Source organism: Cimex lectularius, unplaced genomic scaffold (genome assembly GCF_000648675.2).
Source record: "Cimex lectularius strain Harlan isolate CLEC.00 unplaced genomic scaffold, Clec_2.1 scaffold25, whole genome shotgun sequence".
In the NCBI taxonomy this organism is placed as follows: domain Eukaryota; kingdom Metazoa; phylum Arthropoda; class Insecta; order Hemiptera; family Cimicidae; genus Cimex; species Cimex lectularius.
In genome coordinates, this window is record NW_019392633.1 from 406,466 (window position 1) to 420,838 (window position 14,373).

Sequence of the window (14,373 nt, forward strand, 5' to 3'; positions counted from 1 at the left end):
CGATATGGGCATTCCCGTGGGTCTTATCTGCCCTTTGAATTGCTGTGGAGTAATCCGAATTTGAAGTTCGTCTTCTTCGGCTCTGTATTGACCCAAAAAGTTCATTTGGTCTGCGACTCGAGTAATAACTGTCGGCTCACTCAGTTATATATTATTTTTTTAATCTGTAAGCATCCTCATTGTAGTGATAGATTCTCAATATTTTACTTGTAAATACTGAAGTAAAACATGGGAATTAAGAATCGAGATCAAATTTTACAGATGAATTGGTAATAGTAAGCCTAAGTAATTAGCCTCAGCACAGCTAAAAAATCAGGTATGGTGAATTTGGTAACCCTGAACTCGTATTAACCCAATGTCGTCAACATTTGCAAATTATTTGCTCATGGAAATGTATAAGATAAATATATCACCTAGAAAGTGTTATATAATTAAATAAGTTGCCATCAAGGTGCTATGGTTTAAAATTCTGCAGACCCATATTTTTGATTTTATTTCCTTCTTCAGACTTGTGACTGGGGGAGTAGAACTCTCGGAAACCTGGGCCGATTTCTTTATTGAGTACTTACCACGCTGCTCGTAAAATTCCTTGTTATAAAACCATTTATTCATTTTTTGTTATCGGCCGGTTCCTTCAACACCAAGCCTCTCCATAAACATTGTCATTTGAGATCAACACGAGTCCCGTCCTCTCCAGCCAACTTCCTTTACTCCTACCTACCTATTTTTTTCATTCACGTTTTTTATTTTTTTATTCGGGGATTAAAAATGAGCCTCAAAACATAATCCTGGACGTGGGGCGCAGTATATTATTCAGTTTACAGCCGAGGGACAATGGATAGCTCCCCCGGTGTGACTCGGGCCGAAAAAATAAACCACCTTTTGTGGGTTTAACACTCCTCAGACGGAAGCTCTAAATATGCTGACGAAAAATATTATCAACGGGTCCGAATGTCCTTAATGCCTCCGTGTTTCTGCCTCGGTTATGGAACTGGATCGGGTAGCAGGTGTGTGTAATGACGACCGTTTTTTCATTCATTTGCATATATTTGATAAATACACAGTGGACATCCATAATATATTATATACACCATCATAATAATATTTACAATTTTAGCTAATTTCGAACACTTGTATAAATTAAACTAGAATAATCATACAAATATACAAATAAATAATGTCAACATCGGATTTTCTTTTAGTGGGAGAGTGGTTAAGTAGTTTTACAAATTAAATTAGACAATAAAAAATTTTTAAAATCAATAATTTTGAAACTCATTATTCCCATATTTTTTAAATCGTACAATTTATTTCAAATTTAGTACGTTAATGCTCAAATAAATAAATTTCTAAGAATCATTAATAATTACTTACATTTCCAATTGTAAATGACACTAAAAAGTATGTAAATAATCATTTTTATCGTAGAATCAGCTTCTGTGGGCTTTTATAATTTTTAATACTGCTGAAAAAACCGCAACGTCTGTATGATTTTCTGGATTTTACAAATATGGGAAGAAGGGCGGAAAGGTGCAGACATCACTGTTTTTATGAGGTCTGGATTGAAACTATTTCGTACCATGAATTTGCTACGTACTTAAAAATGAGGGTAATTATCGCTATATACAAAATTCTTTGGTTTATATTCCTCTAAACAAAATAAACACTACATGCCAAATTTAAAACATCTATTTACACACAAACATAAATTACTAATTACAATAGAAGCTAATAGAAAATTGCACTGTAGTTTTCACGTGGTTGAGCGAATCTCTTAGTTCCTGGCAGGAGATGCTTGAACGTGGTAAGGGCTGTATCTGTGCGATAAGGGCCTAGGGGAAGAAGATCCACTGCTGGATGGTGTTGAGACCGGCGGGGGTGTCAGCTGCGGAGGCCGATGCAGAGGAGGGCCCAGAAGTCCCGGGGGCGGAGGCCAGTGGCCGCCCCAAAGGGGCATCCGGGAAGGGACCAGCAAGGGATGCTGAGGGCCACCCCATAACGCCCTCGCCTTTTCCAACATCGCTGCCGATAGCAAAGGATTTCCGTTGTTATTCTCAGCGTCCAATTCTGAATACAGCCTCAGAGGGGATCGCAAGAAGTGCTGCTCCATCAGCATCATATCCATAGGGTCTCTACACAGATAAAAATTACTATTACTATTTTCATGTTATATCAATCATCAAAAAGTTAATTATACAGTTGTACATATAAATAAATGTACTAAAACAATAAATTGTTAAGTACATTATATAAAATAACATGTAATAAGTTAAGTAAATACACTGTATCTGTAACATACTAAATCTTTCATCAAACCTACACATTTTCGGACAGAGATAAATCGATACCATCGTCGTTTCCGACCATTTTGGTCGGCCTATTCTTGTTATTTTGATCTGTCAAACGCGTTTTGGCTTTTGCCATGTTCAGCTGTAGGTTTAGATTTTGCAAAGAGATAGTTGAAACTGTGAGGGAAGAAGATTCACTGCTCTGAATGGTGTTGAGACAGGCGGGGTGGTGCGAGTTAGGAGGCCGATGTACAGAGGGCCCAGGGAGGCTGCGGCAAGTGGCTTATTATCCAGAGGCCCTTCCTTATATTAAAGAACAACAGTACTTAAGCGTACAAGCCCACCACTGTAGCTGGCGAATCGTCGAAACGCGACTGATTGAAGGAAAGGAAGCTAGTAACAACATTGTTCACATTTTCTTCGTTCGTCCCATCGGCCGTTTCAAGACCACATTAAATAAATTTATTGTTAAGGTGGTTCAAAACCATTTTGTACTGCATCCATCAGGTAGGATATTTGAGCTTTTATGCACTTATACGTAACTGTAGCTACATTATAACTCACTTGCTAGTTTCAGAATTTTTATTAACCTATTATTCTGTCACTTCCAAAGTTTTCATCTGACTAATGAGTCGGCAATATTATGTTAGCAGACACAATCCTATTTTCGTCTGGTTTTGAAACATTTAGATGGATGATATGTATGGTCCCATTTGTGAGCCAAAAATTGTACCATTGGCACACTGAAGAGTTTATTACCGTATAACAAGATGACCAACTGCCGCTTTAGCTCATGACCTTGGACCTCATCTAACGATGCTTGTATCAGACAGTTATTGCTGTGCTAACGGCTACAAGAAATGAAAAATACTCAAGATAGGACAAGAGGTGCTTGTGTTTATATAATTTGGGTTAAAGGGCATATTAGCAATAAATACGATAATACAGTTGACCTCTTGACTAAAGAGGCTGCTTGCTTTAAATTGCGGATGAATGCCATCACCGCATCCGGCATTGTGGCTCGTTTGGAAAAATACAGAAGTGTCTTACGCTAACAGAAATAGGAGGTATGGTCAAAGCTTAAGAGAAGTTATGCGTTATGGAGAAAACTCACCAAAGATATCCACAGAAACAGCGATATCTTTTTACAAGCAAGAGGTGCCACCGACGGTAGTCAAAAACACTTTAAACGTACAAGAGTACGCCTAACCCCTTGGGAATTTATCCAATGTAGGGATGATAACAGGAAATTCGGAAGATGTCACAAATGCAGAGGACTTGTCTCAGTAGAAGGCCATTGTCTTTTATTTTGTTTATTTATTTATTTTTACGAAAGTTCTCAACAGCAGAGGTTATATCAACCCTCGGGGTGCCGCTGTTTTTGAAAAAAGTCCCTTTTGTAAGTATGTCGAGTTCGAATGCAAGGCCGTTGGATTCGAACCCGGGACCTTTACCTTACAGTGATGAGCGCCGTGTCAACGCCTAAATCGTTGCGGCCACCGATGCTCCCCTCATTGTCTTTTATTGTTAACAAGGTAGTAAACATTAATGTGCTCTTCTTTTTTTAAAATTCTTTTGAAAAATAAATGGGTTAAAATTCTTAAAAAATGATTCCTCTTTTTTTTTTTGTCCTTTGTCTTATTCATTTTAGACAATGGAAAGACGAGGAAAACCAAGGAAATGTTTCTGTACTACGATACACTACATGCAGTGGCAACATTTTTAAGTTTAAAATGCACTTTGTTGCTAATAAAGTCATAAAGCTTATATCAAAAACAGAATTATATAACATAAAATTTTGTCTTAAAATTTAAACTGTGAGATCCCGTTTAACCTTAACCAAGGAAGAACGCGATCTAGAAGCCTTTGAGGGAAAAGTTTCCAATTAAGATTAATTCTCTATTGTTTGAGGCGCACCCAGGAACGGTAATCGTTTCTAATTGGTCGGGTCCTATTGTTTAGTCAAAAACGACTTTTCGCGTGACCCTACGGCTAGAAAGAAGGCGTACATCGCCTTTGGTGCGGATCGGTTAACGTTTTATCTTGAAAATTTGTTGAAATTGAAGCGGATCCGAGCTTGAGCAACCGATAGCGGGATCACGTGAAAATGCCTAAATGGAAATTAACGTCGGCGAATGTTACGGAGAACACTTAAATTAGCCTGATCCTTCGAGATCATTGTCAGGACAGGGTTTGGTAGGGTCGAGGCTCGGTATTTTTAGACAGCCATTCCCTCGGATGGAGTGGGAAATGAGTTTTCTCAGGTTGGGTGTCGGTGTATCCAAGTGGGCGTACCGAGCCCTAAATAATCCCGGATCGCCTGGGGCTCTTAACAGGCCTCCTCTGTCATTACCGCCGGCAACATCAGAGAAGCCGCCTTCTCCAACCCAATTATATACAATCAATTACGCGCCTCCAACAATTATCTGTCACTGGTGCATTTACGTCTCTGTCATTCATAAGCTGCGGGACGAAACGGGCGTTTCGACGAGAGCCCGTTACGGGCTGTTCGACGCGAATTGCTAACAAACATACTGGGATATAAATTTCATCCTTTTAATGAGATTCCAGCACATCTCATCAATAATTTTAAATCTTATATAAAAAATAAGTTGTGTTCGTTCTTCATAAACAACAATTAAAATGTGTCAATTGCGATATTAATTTCACATTTGGACCATTTACTTTGTAATGTAACACGCATAAACAATCATGTTTTAAAATGCATTTTAAAAACATACCGACGAGGACGTCAAGGGAAACGAAAACGTCCAGAAATTCGTTTATTACAAATAGCTGTTATGGTAACCATGTGGATCTTCTCAGGAAAAAAGGTTTAAACAAGAAAAGAAAAAAAAAATTTAAATAAAAGTTAATCCTTCTAATTAAAAAAATAATAATAGAAAACATATATACATTAATTAACAAACACTAAAAATTATAATACAAGACTCTACTCACAATCTACACTCAGATGAAATATGAAATTTTGGGGAGACAAAAAATCAAATGCACGTATTCACGGTGGTCGGCCCAAGACAGAAGAGAGCGAAAAATCCTTTTTTTCATCCGAGAGGTATTTCCCCGCGAAAACTCTCGATCTTTTTGTGGCGCCCTCTTTCAGGCTGGCGCCCTTTTCCAAAACTCTCCAATATATAAATACTATATATATGTGTGCTATAAATACTACTTATAGATAGCACTATCAGAATTACAGTCCATTAATAAATGACAATTTTTAAAGAAGAAGAAAAAAAATTATTCTAGGGCGGGCGTGTCGAGTACATACGTTAAACTGAAAATTATTAACATTTTGACGCAAAAATAAACGTTATCGTGGTGAACAGCAGTAATAATAACGGATTTTTATAAAACAAAACCCAAAAGAGTTACAACTAAAATGAGTTACTCCGAAAATGAACATAGAAAAATAATACATACTGAGTAAATTTAAACTGTGGTTAAATCGACTCTGTTTTCAGGGTGGGAGGTGCATGTAAGGAGACGTTTAAATGGGGTAAAGAAAGTAGCATTGCGGATAGTTAGGGGAAGGAAGTTCCAGAATTTTGGTCCTCGGACAAGAAAGACCGTTTAAACCATAGAGATATGAGCGGGTGTTGTAAGAGTGGCAAGAGGATTTGAATCGGATGTACTGGTTGTAATGTGGACGATGGGTGTTAATAGTCTGGTAAAGGAAGGTACCAAGGAAATATAGACATAGGGGAAAGGGATAGAGCCAGGATAAGTGGGAATTCAACCGTGATACCCTGGATCCTCTGGGGACGCTGAATATAACACCTGACATTTGTGTTAATGTGTTAATTTATATGTGAGATGTTACTTATTATCAACATTAGAAATATGTTAATCCATATATTATTTAGTAGTCATAATTGATTGAATAATAATTTTAATTAATTATGTTTGTTAGAAATTTTGTGATTGGTTTCTTGATTTATATTTGGAAAAATACAGAAATATAAGTAGCGATCAATAATATAAAATTATACTTTTAATCATTTCATATATAAATAGTACCAATTTAAAATAAACAACGTCTGGATTAGCTAAACTTTATAGTTCAATAATGACAAGGGCCCAAAATTGAAAATGACTTGGTATTTTCTGCCATACCTCAATCCACCAATGAAAATGAAATGATGAAACGCGTCTCATAGACAAGATAACCGATGGAAGACCGACTGTGATGTTCGGAAGACCAAATTACAAATTCATCATCCTGGAGAATTAAAGAAGGGTTTTCTCAAAACTGTGATCCTTTAAAAAGTTGTTTTTACGCTGCGATCATCCTATCCAAGGGAAAAACTCAAATTGCGTTGAATTTCTAAAACTATAACCTTTCGTTGATTGCACACCCGGTTTAATGCTGCATTTTAAATTCTAGCTTTAGTAACACATAATAACTTCTTGGGGGTGCGGGTCTGGCCGTGAAGGGGTAGCCGTAATCCCGAGAGAAAGCGGGATTTACCACCCCCGGGTAAAATCGCTAATTTGCTATGTGCGCGCTGGGATGGGAGGCCCGTTGTAAATCCCTCAATTTGGGCCATCCACCCCCGCCCGGTAACGTCCTCTGCGAGGATCCTCCGAGCTAATTCGTCTCGAGCCATGGGGCGGAAACGGCTCGATAAGACATTCATCTTCCACCCTAACATCTGTCTTCGATGTTAAAACATAAAGAAAAGTATGCATTGTAATCACTGTCCTCGAGGAAAAAATTAAAATATGTATAAACTTGTAAAACTCAGACGGAAGTTGTTCGGTTTCTGCGAAATTAATTAATTGTTAACCTTTCCTTAATAACTAATATCTACCGACAAAGTGCCGGCCATTATAAAAATGTTTCCGTTTTTAGATGTATATATTTTTCCTTTCTTGTCATTAACACGGTCTGGGTATTGTTTTTATACTAGCTAATTGACAAAAAATATGAGCGCTTCCTGCTTTCGGCTAATTGCTACAAACTGTCGTACACCTGACGCTCCTATCTTCGGGGTGCGAAACCGAAAAATTAACCCGGAACAATTTCTGAAAACGTTGAGCAAACCCGAGGCCGTTATAAGGTTGATATCGGTTAACTTTATTTTGAAAAGGTGCTGTAAAGGGTCAGACAGAAGACATCGACGTGCAATCCACACCGAGATATAATGGAATTGATTCTGAAGTTACAACCATTTTTCCTGTAGGTCCTCAAGGCTCACTTTTGTTTAAAGCTTGGTGAATACCGCTCAGGTGTCGTTCAAATGAAAACCGATAATTCGTTGATTTAATTCACCAGTACAGACTTTGACATTTTTATTAGTTTATAGAGTAAACATCTGACACCTATTTCGTCGGTGGTGAAACGTCAACACGTCTCAATAAAGGATGCGGAAGAAAACGAACAGTTGCTGAATGAACGGACTTGCTTGGTAATGCACCGATTGAAATCTGCTAAAGAAAAAAAAAATTGGATTCGACACACATTTCAGAATGGAACAGAAAAGGAAATGTGATATTGATGTCCTGTAATTTAGTTTCGACCCGAAACTACCGATGTGCGTTACGCACCTCGGTAACTAAATTACTTTTTCCGATCCTTGTTTGTTAGAATAGTACAACGAGACACATGTTTCATTCGTGGAGAAAAATAGGAGGCGGCAGGCAATACACTTAACGGCGTGCGTGAGGATTGGTAACGATTATCAAATGTGCGTGGCATACGATTTCGTGCGTGCCCTCTCGATGTATATCCAGATCGCATTATCTTAATGCGGGAGCGCGCGAGGTATTCCGCGGGGGACTAAAAGGTTGCACAATCCATAATGATAAGGTAATGACAAAATGAAATCGTCAAGTTGTAGCCGGTTGTCGTGGGGTGTCAGGTAGGATTATCAAAAGGCGCCGCTTTCGGACGGACAGAGCGGCCCGATTTAAAAAAAAATAAATAGGTGTTTGGTGTTTGGTGTGAGTGTGGATGGGCTGGGCGGGTAGAGGAGCTAATGAGTGGCGGTGTTCTTCTTGGCCTCTAATGACAGGGTAGTCGAACCTGGGCGGTAGCAGCCACCTGCTCTTTATACCCCGGCTTTCAACCTCTCTCTTTCTTTTTCTTTTCTCCACACACGCGAGGATTACCGATTAGGGTGCGCTCTTACACGGGGCAAAGAATAAAAACATGGTACATTCGACTCATATCCGACACATATTTGAATAAACCTTAAGAAAACTGTGCACAAAATACTGATGACCGGAAATCATTAAAAGTGAATAACTAAATTTCTCACTCAGCCGCATTCGTTTGTGTGGGAGTAAGAGAAAGCCTAGAGGTTTTTTAAATTCCTTATTCATTTATAATTGGTCAATTGAATCGCCAAACTGGTTAGAAAATATTTTTGTTGTTATAGTTGCCGGTAAGCAGTATGTAAAATCTATTTTAACTGAACTGACGGATCACGTGTTCTGAGCGAAAACTAGTCTATCCTCAGGAATGTGACGATGCTCCCTCCTCGACGACCGGTTTATTACCCCACATTCACACCTAGGTGTAGTTTTACGTTTTTTTACCCTCTCCCACCCCCGACCGACAGGGATCGGAGGGATTTCAAATTATAGGGAAGTGGGCGAACACAGCTCTAATACCACTCATTAGGAGTCCTGAGGGAGTCTCACCTCTGGGATTAAAAATAAATTGGCGACTCTTTGCCTTTCGACACACGCATCGTCGAATTTTCGAACCTGACGTCGAATCTACTACTTCTACATTTTCTAATCCTATCTATTGGCGGAACCAAGACATCCCGGTCTGGTTTAAACACCGATTCTGTCCGATACAACCATCAATTCGAGTTGTTCTGTCTGAAATGAAATTTAAAAATCATCAACCACTCTTCTCTCACTTTACCTTAATACTAAATACGCGCAATATGTTCTTTAATGAGTTTGAGCAATTAGCCGTCAACGGTGTACGATTATCGTGAAATCGACGGGACCCCCAGTGTGTTCGATTCAAAAGCGCAGCGAGATATACAGTCTCTGAGTTAGTGAACGATCTCTAAATGTTTATGTGCCGGGCTCGCGGTTAATAGCCGCCAACAAATAACGTCTATTCTCAGTGACCTTTACTAAACGGGACCTGGTCCCTTTATGATTGCCGTCGTTTCTGTCGCTACTGAGAGTTCCCCGAACTTAGCTCCAACTGAGTTTCAAATGACTTTACCCTCACAGCAAGATTGGGCGTATTTTAACTCTATGAAAATTAATAGTGTTGAAGGGTTTAGCAATCGATAAAAAAATCATAAATAAAAACCCAACTAGTTCTGACCATCTCTCAGAATGGATGTTTGCTCGATGGAAAAAAATACATTTAGAGATTTATTAAGTTCTTACAAACTAAAAAAACACAAACGTGCATTTTTGTTGCAGACCAGAACGAAAGCGATCTGCAGTAAGATCGGGCATCGCTCGTCGCATTGCAACTGCAAGTTGTAGCCACAACGTTCAAGAAAATATTCTCATATTGGGCTCATTTGTTAGTCTACTAATCTTAAATTTGTAGCTTGATCCTTTAAGATTATTTAATTTTCCTCCTATCCATGCTTCTTTTGTGTGTCTGACAGTTGCGTTTAGGCTTTTTGTCATCATCAGTGAGTTTGCTGGATGAAACAAAGAAGCAAACCTACAGCTGACGGAATCATCACGCATCTCTCAAAAGGAAATCCCACAAGTCTACGTATGATAAGATGTAATGAAAAGCACCAAAATAAAATAATTGTACAAACTACGTATTACTTTAAACCATTTTATTACTATTTTCTTTTAGGAGGTCCGAAGTCGTCGAATGTAATGTACAATATGCTGCAAGTGTCTTTAATCAGTTCTCTAGGAATATAAATGACGATAGTTTGTAGAAATCATGTTTTCTTTCATTGTTACTATTCTCTTTTAAAGATAATAACATGAATAAAAGGTTTTTTTTTTTTTTTTTTTTTTTTTTTTTTTTTTTTTTTTTTTTTTTTTTTTTTTTTTTTTTTTTTTTTTTTTNGTGGGAATCGAACCCACGACCGCGGCGTGAGAGTCTCTCATGCTAACCACTCGGCTACCGCGGTCCCCAAATAAAAGTTTTAAGAAATTTAGTAACCGAAATGTTTTCTTTTTGTATGCTATATAATAGGATGACCCCAAATGGGCATCGGTGGCCGCAAGCGTAGGAACGGCGCTCATCACTGCAAGGTAAAGGACTCGGGTTCGAATCCAACGGTCCTACATTCTAACCCGACATACTTACAAATTGACTTTAATTTTTTTAAAATGTTATTGTTGTTAGACGGCGCGCAGAAAAGTGATGGAGAGAAAAAGTCATTTTACCTGGTAAATATATATCAACCAATAGCATTAAACTGGGTATAATCACTTATTCTTTGCCACAATAATAACTCTTCTTTGGGTCTTTTAAAAATTGATTTAATTGTTTAGGTATGTGTTGCGTTTGTGATGCCTTTTGATTTTCGATATTAAAAAGGCGTTGCAGTAACAAAACTTCACTCTGTCGCAAAACAGAGCGTTTAATGAATAAACCAATGTTAACACATGTTGAGAGGGTTCGGGCGGTAAATAGCCTACGGCGTATCTGTAGGGAATGGTTAGCAGCTTGTGATAATCCGTGTAAAGACACCTGATACAAATTCGACGTGTTAACATAATGCTAATGCTTCGGGCAGGTGGGCCCACAGCCTCAGGCTTCTGCCCGAGTCAATATAACCTTCGAGTTTGTTAAAATATGCATAAACGGCATTAAAAACCTGCTCGAGTTACCGGAAAGTACAGCCTTATTCTTTCTACGTGATAGTCGAGGTCGCACAACACTACTAAATTATTATTATCTGGACACAAACATTTATTCTCGGGTTTACAATATCGAGTGAGGGAATCGTGTATAGTATGTACAAGATTCTGACACATATTTCAACGTCTACCCAATAAAGAGTATTTTATACGGTATATGGAACGTAGACATGTATATTTATGTGAAGAAGAGTCAGCTTGTGTGGCCTGCGAAACGCTGACAGGCGGGGTATCAAAATTGAAAAATTAAAATCACGGTCCATCAAGGAACGAGCAATCAAAATTTCATTAGCCGGATGGGTACTCGGTGAAGGATGGAAGGAGAGGTAATTCCTTCGGGAGGTATTAGCCACTCTTCTCCTCTGAGTGTGTGATTCAATTATTGTCGGTTCCGAACAAAGCCGCAAGGGAAGACAATTACACGCCGTTTACCGGACTCTAATCTTCGGCCCACCTCCCTTCACGGCATTGTTCCCAAACACCTCCACCATTATGACTCTTGAACTTAATTTACGAAATCGGTTTTATTAGCCTGTCGGATCGGTGCTTTTCGGAGGCGTGAATAGCTTAGGTCGTCGGACAGCTCGGGTTGACACGATTTTATCTCGATAAGGGTCCATTGGATCTAAAGGTTCGTCCGAAGGGTTTGCAGAGGGCATCCCGAAGCGTTAAATAGTTGGGCTAAGCGTTTTTCAAGAAATCAACCCAAGGCTAAGTATTCACTTCCTTCCAGCCGACAATATTTTCAACACTTGTGAGTATAAATGTAATGTCTAACATTAAAAAAAAAATCAGAAACGATTTCACGAGATTTCAATCACAGAATTTGATTTTTATGTGGCAATTGGGGTTCCTTGTTTCTTCGATGAAATAAACACGAGGATCATGTCCCGCTTCTTCGCACTTATCGCATTTCCAACATTTCTGCGCACCTAATAATTAAATATTAAAATTATGAATAAGGATATCATTATTGTCCCAAAAACTAATATATCTTCCCAGTACGTGAGTTGTGTCCAATAAAGTTTCGATCAATCGAATGGCGAACAAAATGCGATTGGGAGTCAACTGAGTGGGAGATGGTGGGCAAATTTTATGATGCATTTAAATGACTCAATATCTTTAAAGTCGTCCGATTTAGGTCCTGAAACTAGCAAATGCCTTTTTTAATTTATATAGATATATGTATATTTAAAAAAAAAAGGATTGAGATTTTTCAAACTGGACCCGACCGATGGAGTAGATACGTGTATTTGCCGCAATAAATAAAATTCCTCTAAGGTCATTATCAATGATCGGAACGAATACGCACAACAGTGAATAATGCGAAAAGTTGTACCTGTCAGATTTTTACACGAGTATTATATCCGTTGAAGGGAGAAACGACTGAGTTATAGTTATAAAGGTTTCTCACTTACAATTAATTAAATTTTTTATTGCTTTCACGAGTAATATTCGTAGGACATAATGTGTAACATTATGTGTGCGGAGAAATGCACTTATGGCAAGCATCTGAGGGACGAATGGATTTAAACGGTTCCCGGGTCGTAACGAGATGTGACGGGAAGGATTCCCTAGGTTGACAGTCGGTCGGCCGGGTGGTTCGATACCATCTGAGACTGCCTGAGGCCGTAAACACCTGAAACGAGTGTGGTAGATTCGTGAATGCCTACCTGTCAAAGTCCGTGAGCCGGGAAGAATCGCGGAAACCTTTGGCGAAGGGGTTGCTGTCGATCTTCAACTTGGTTATCTGAAATCAGGCAAACAACAATAATTATCAATACGTATTAAGCTTTAGATTGGCGGCAACTTTAAGAATGTTTGGTTTTGTATATATATATATATATATATATATATATACGTATATATTCTTCCGTGTTACGTCAAACACTTGCTGGAGCAAGATTGCATATCTTAGAAATCAATACATTCCACTGTGCTTTAAAAGCTATGAAAATTTTTAATTAAATTTACTTGCAATTAATTTTTTAACTAATTTTCAATAATGAAGAATAGTAAGTTCGAGATCAGGGATGTGGTCATCAAAAATAAGTAAGTTTTGTAACTTATGCCAAGCTTTCAACCTTTATTGAGGTCTTCATCAAGGCTCAAGTAATAATTTTACTTTTGATATTGTGACGAGTAAGTTATCCAGTTATCTGAGAATTATCGTGGTACTTATTATTTATTGCTTATTAACGTTGTTATTACTTGTAGAGCCCTGATGAAGACCTCAATAAAGGTTGAAAGCTTGGCATAAGTTACAAAACTTACTTGTTTTTTTCCCTGAAGATGATCTCAATAAAGATCGAAACGTTGGCACGATAAAGAAAATGTTATTCTGAAACCTACATCACCATTTATATTTGAAAAATAATTAGAAAAAATTAAGAGCAGAATTTTTGATGGCCGAGAAATAAATCAATTTGGTCAATTTTTTTATTTCATTTTATTAAAAAACTTACAACATCATCTCTCTTATTCTTATATGTGAAAGCCATTGCATTCTGTTTTGAAGGTTGTTATAAAGGTCGCCCTTCCACAAAATGTCACAATAAAAACCTCTCTTCTTTTCTTGTACTAGTTGTTCATAGAAACGTTGAAATCATACACCCTTAAATTATGTTGCAAATGTAAAGGTGTAAAGGAAAAGTTCAAAACAAAGACAGTTTCGTTATGCTTGTAGGTTAGTGTTTCGTGAGAGGCTTTGTTACCTCACGATTCAAATCGGACAGAATGACCCACACGCAAAGTTAACCGGAGCGGAAAATGGCGTTTGATTTCGAACGACAAATGATCGCTTCTCGGACAGTTTATCGGAAATGTTGTGATTCATTGACTCACCAGTTGGTTTTGGTATGCGGTCACCGCCGTGAACACCGTCTCGGGGAAAATGTGAGTCCGAAACTGTTCTTGGTCCAAATCCGTGATCGGCCCACCGTGGTCTCTCCATTTTACGAGGTGGATCCTTGGCTGGTACCTGTGCATCGAGTTCAGCACAATCTGAAATTCAAAACAGTCAATGTTTAACAACGTATGAACGATGAAAGGCTAGAGCATAAATGTTATCGAGTTTCGTGTGTAGATAAATAACACTTCAATTTCCGCTCTCGTAACATGAAAATTCACGCCCACCGGAAGCCTATCCTCCTGCCCCCTAAATCGACAAAGGAGCTGAAACATTAATGGAAATTATGGGAAGTGTTAATTAAAATATAAATGTTCGTTCTAACGGTCCTACGTTGAA

General features: G+C 38.3%; 1 protein-coding gene across 1 annotated transcript in view; it reads right to left on the reverse strand.

Moving 5' to 3' along the window:
- Positions 1 to 1,303: 1,303 nt before the first annotated feature.
- LOC106668855 (T-box transcription factor TBX20-like) overlaps positions 1,304 to 14,373 on the reverse strand; it is a 74,987-nt gene continuing 61,917 nt past the window's right edge. The window contains exons 4-6 of the mRNA XM_014397999.2: positions 13,971 to 14,129; positions 12,800 to 12,876; positions 1,304 to 2,132 (exon numbers count right to left, since the gene is read on the reverse strand). Coding sequence (XP_014253485.1) covers positions 1,775 to 2,132; positions 12,800 to 12,876; positions 13,971 to 14,129 — 594 coding nt within the window. The 3' untranslated portion in view covers positions 1,304 to 1,774. The remainder of the gene's footprint in view (positions 2,133 to 12,799; positions 12,877 to 13,970; positions 14,130 to 14,373) is intronic.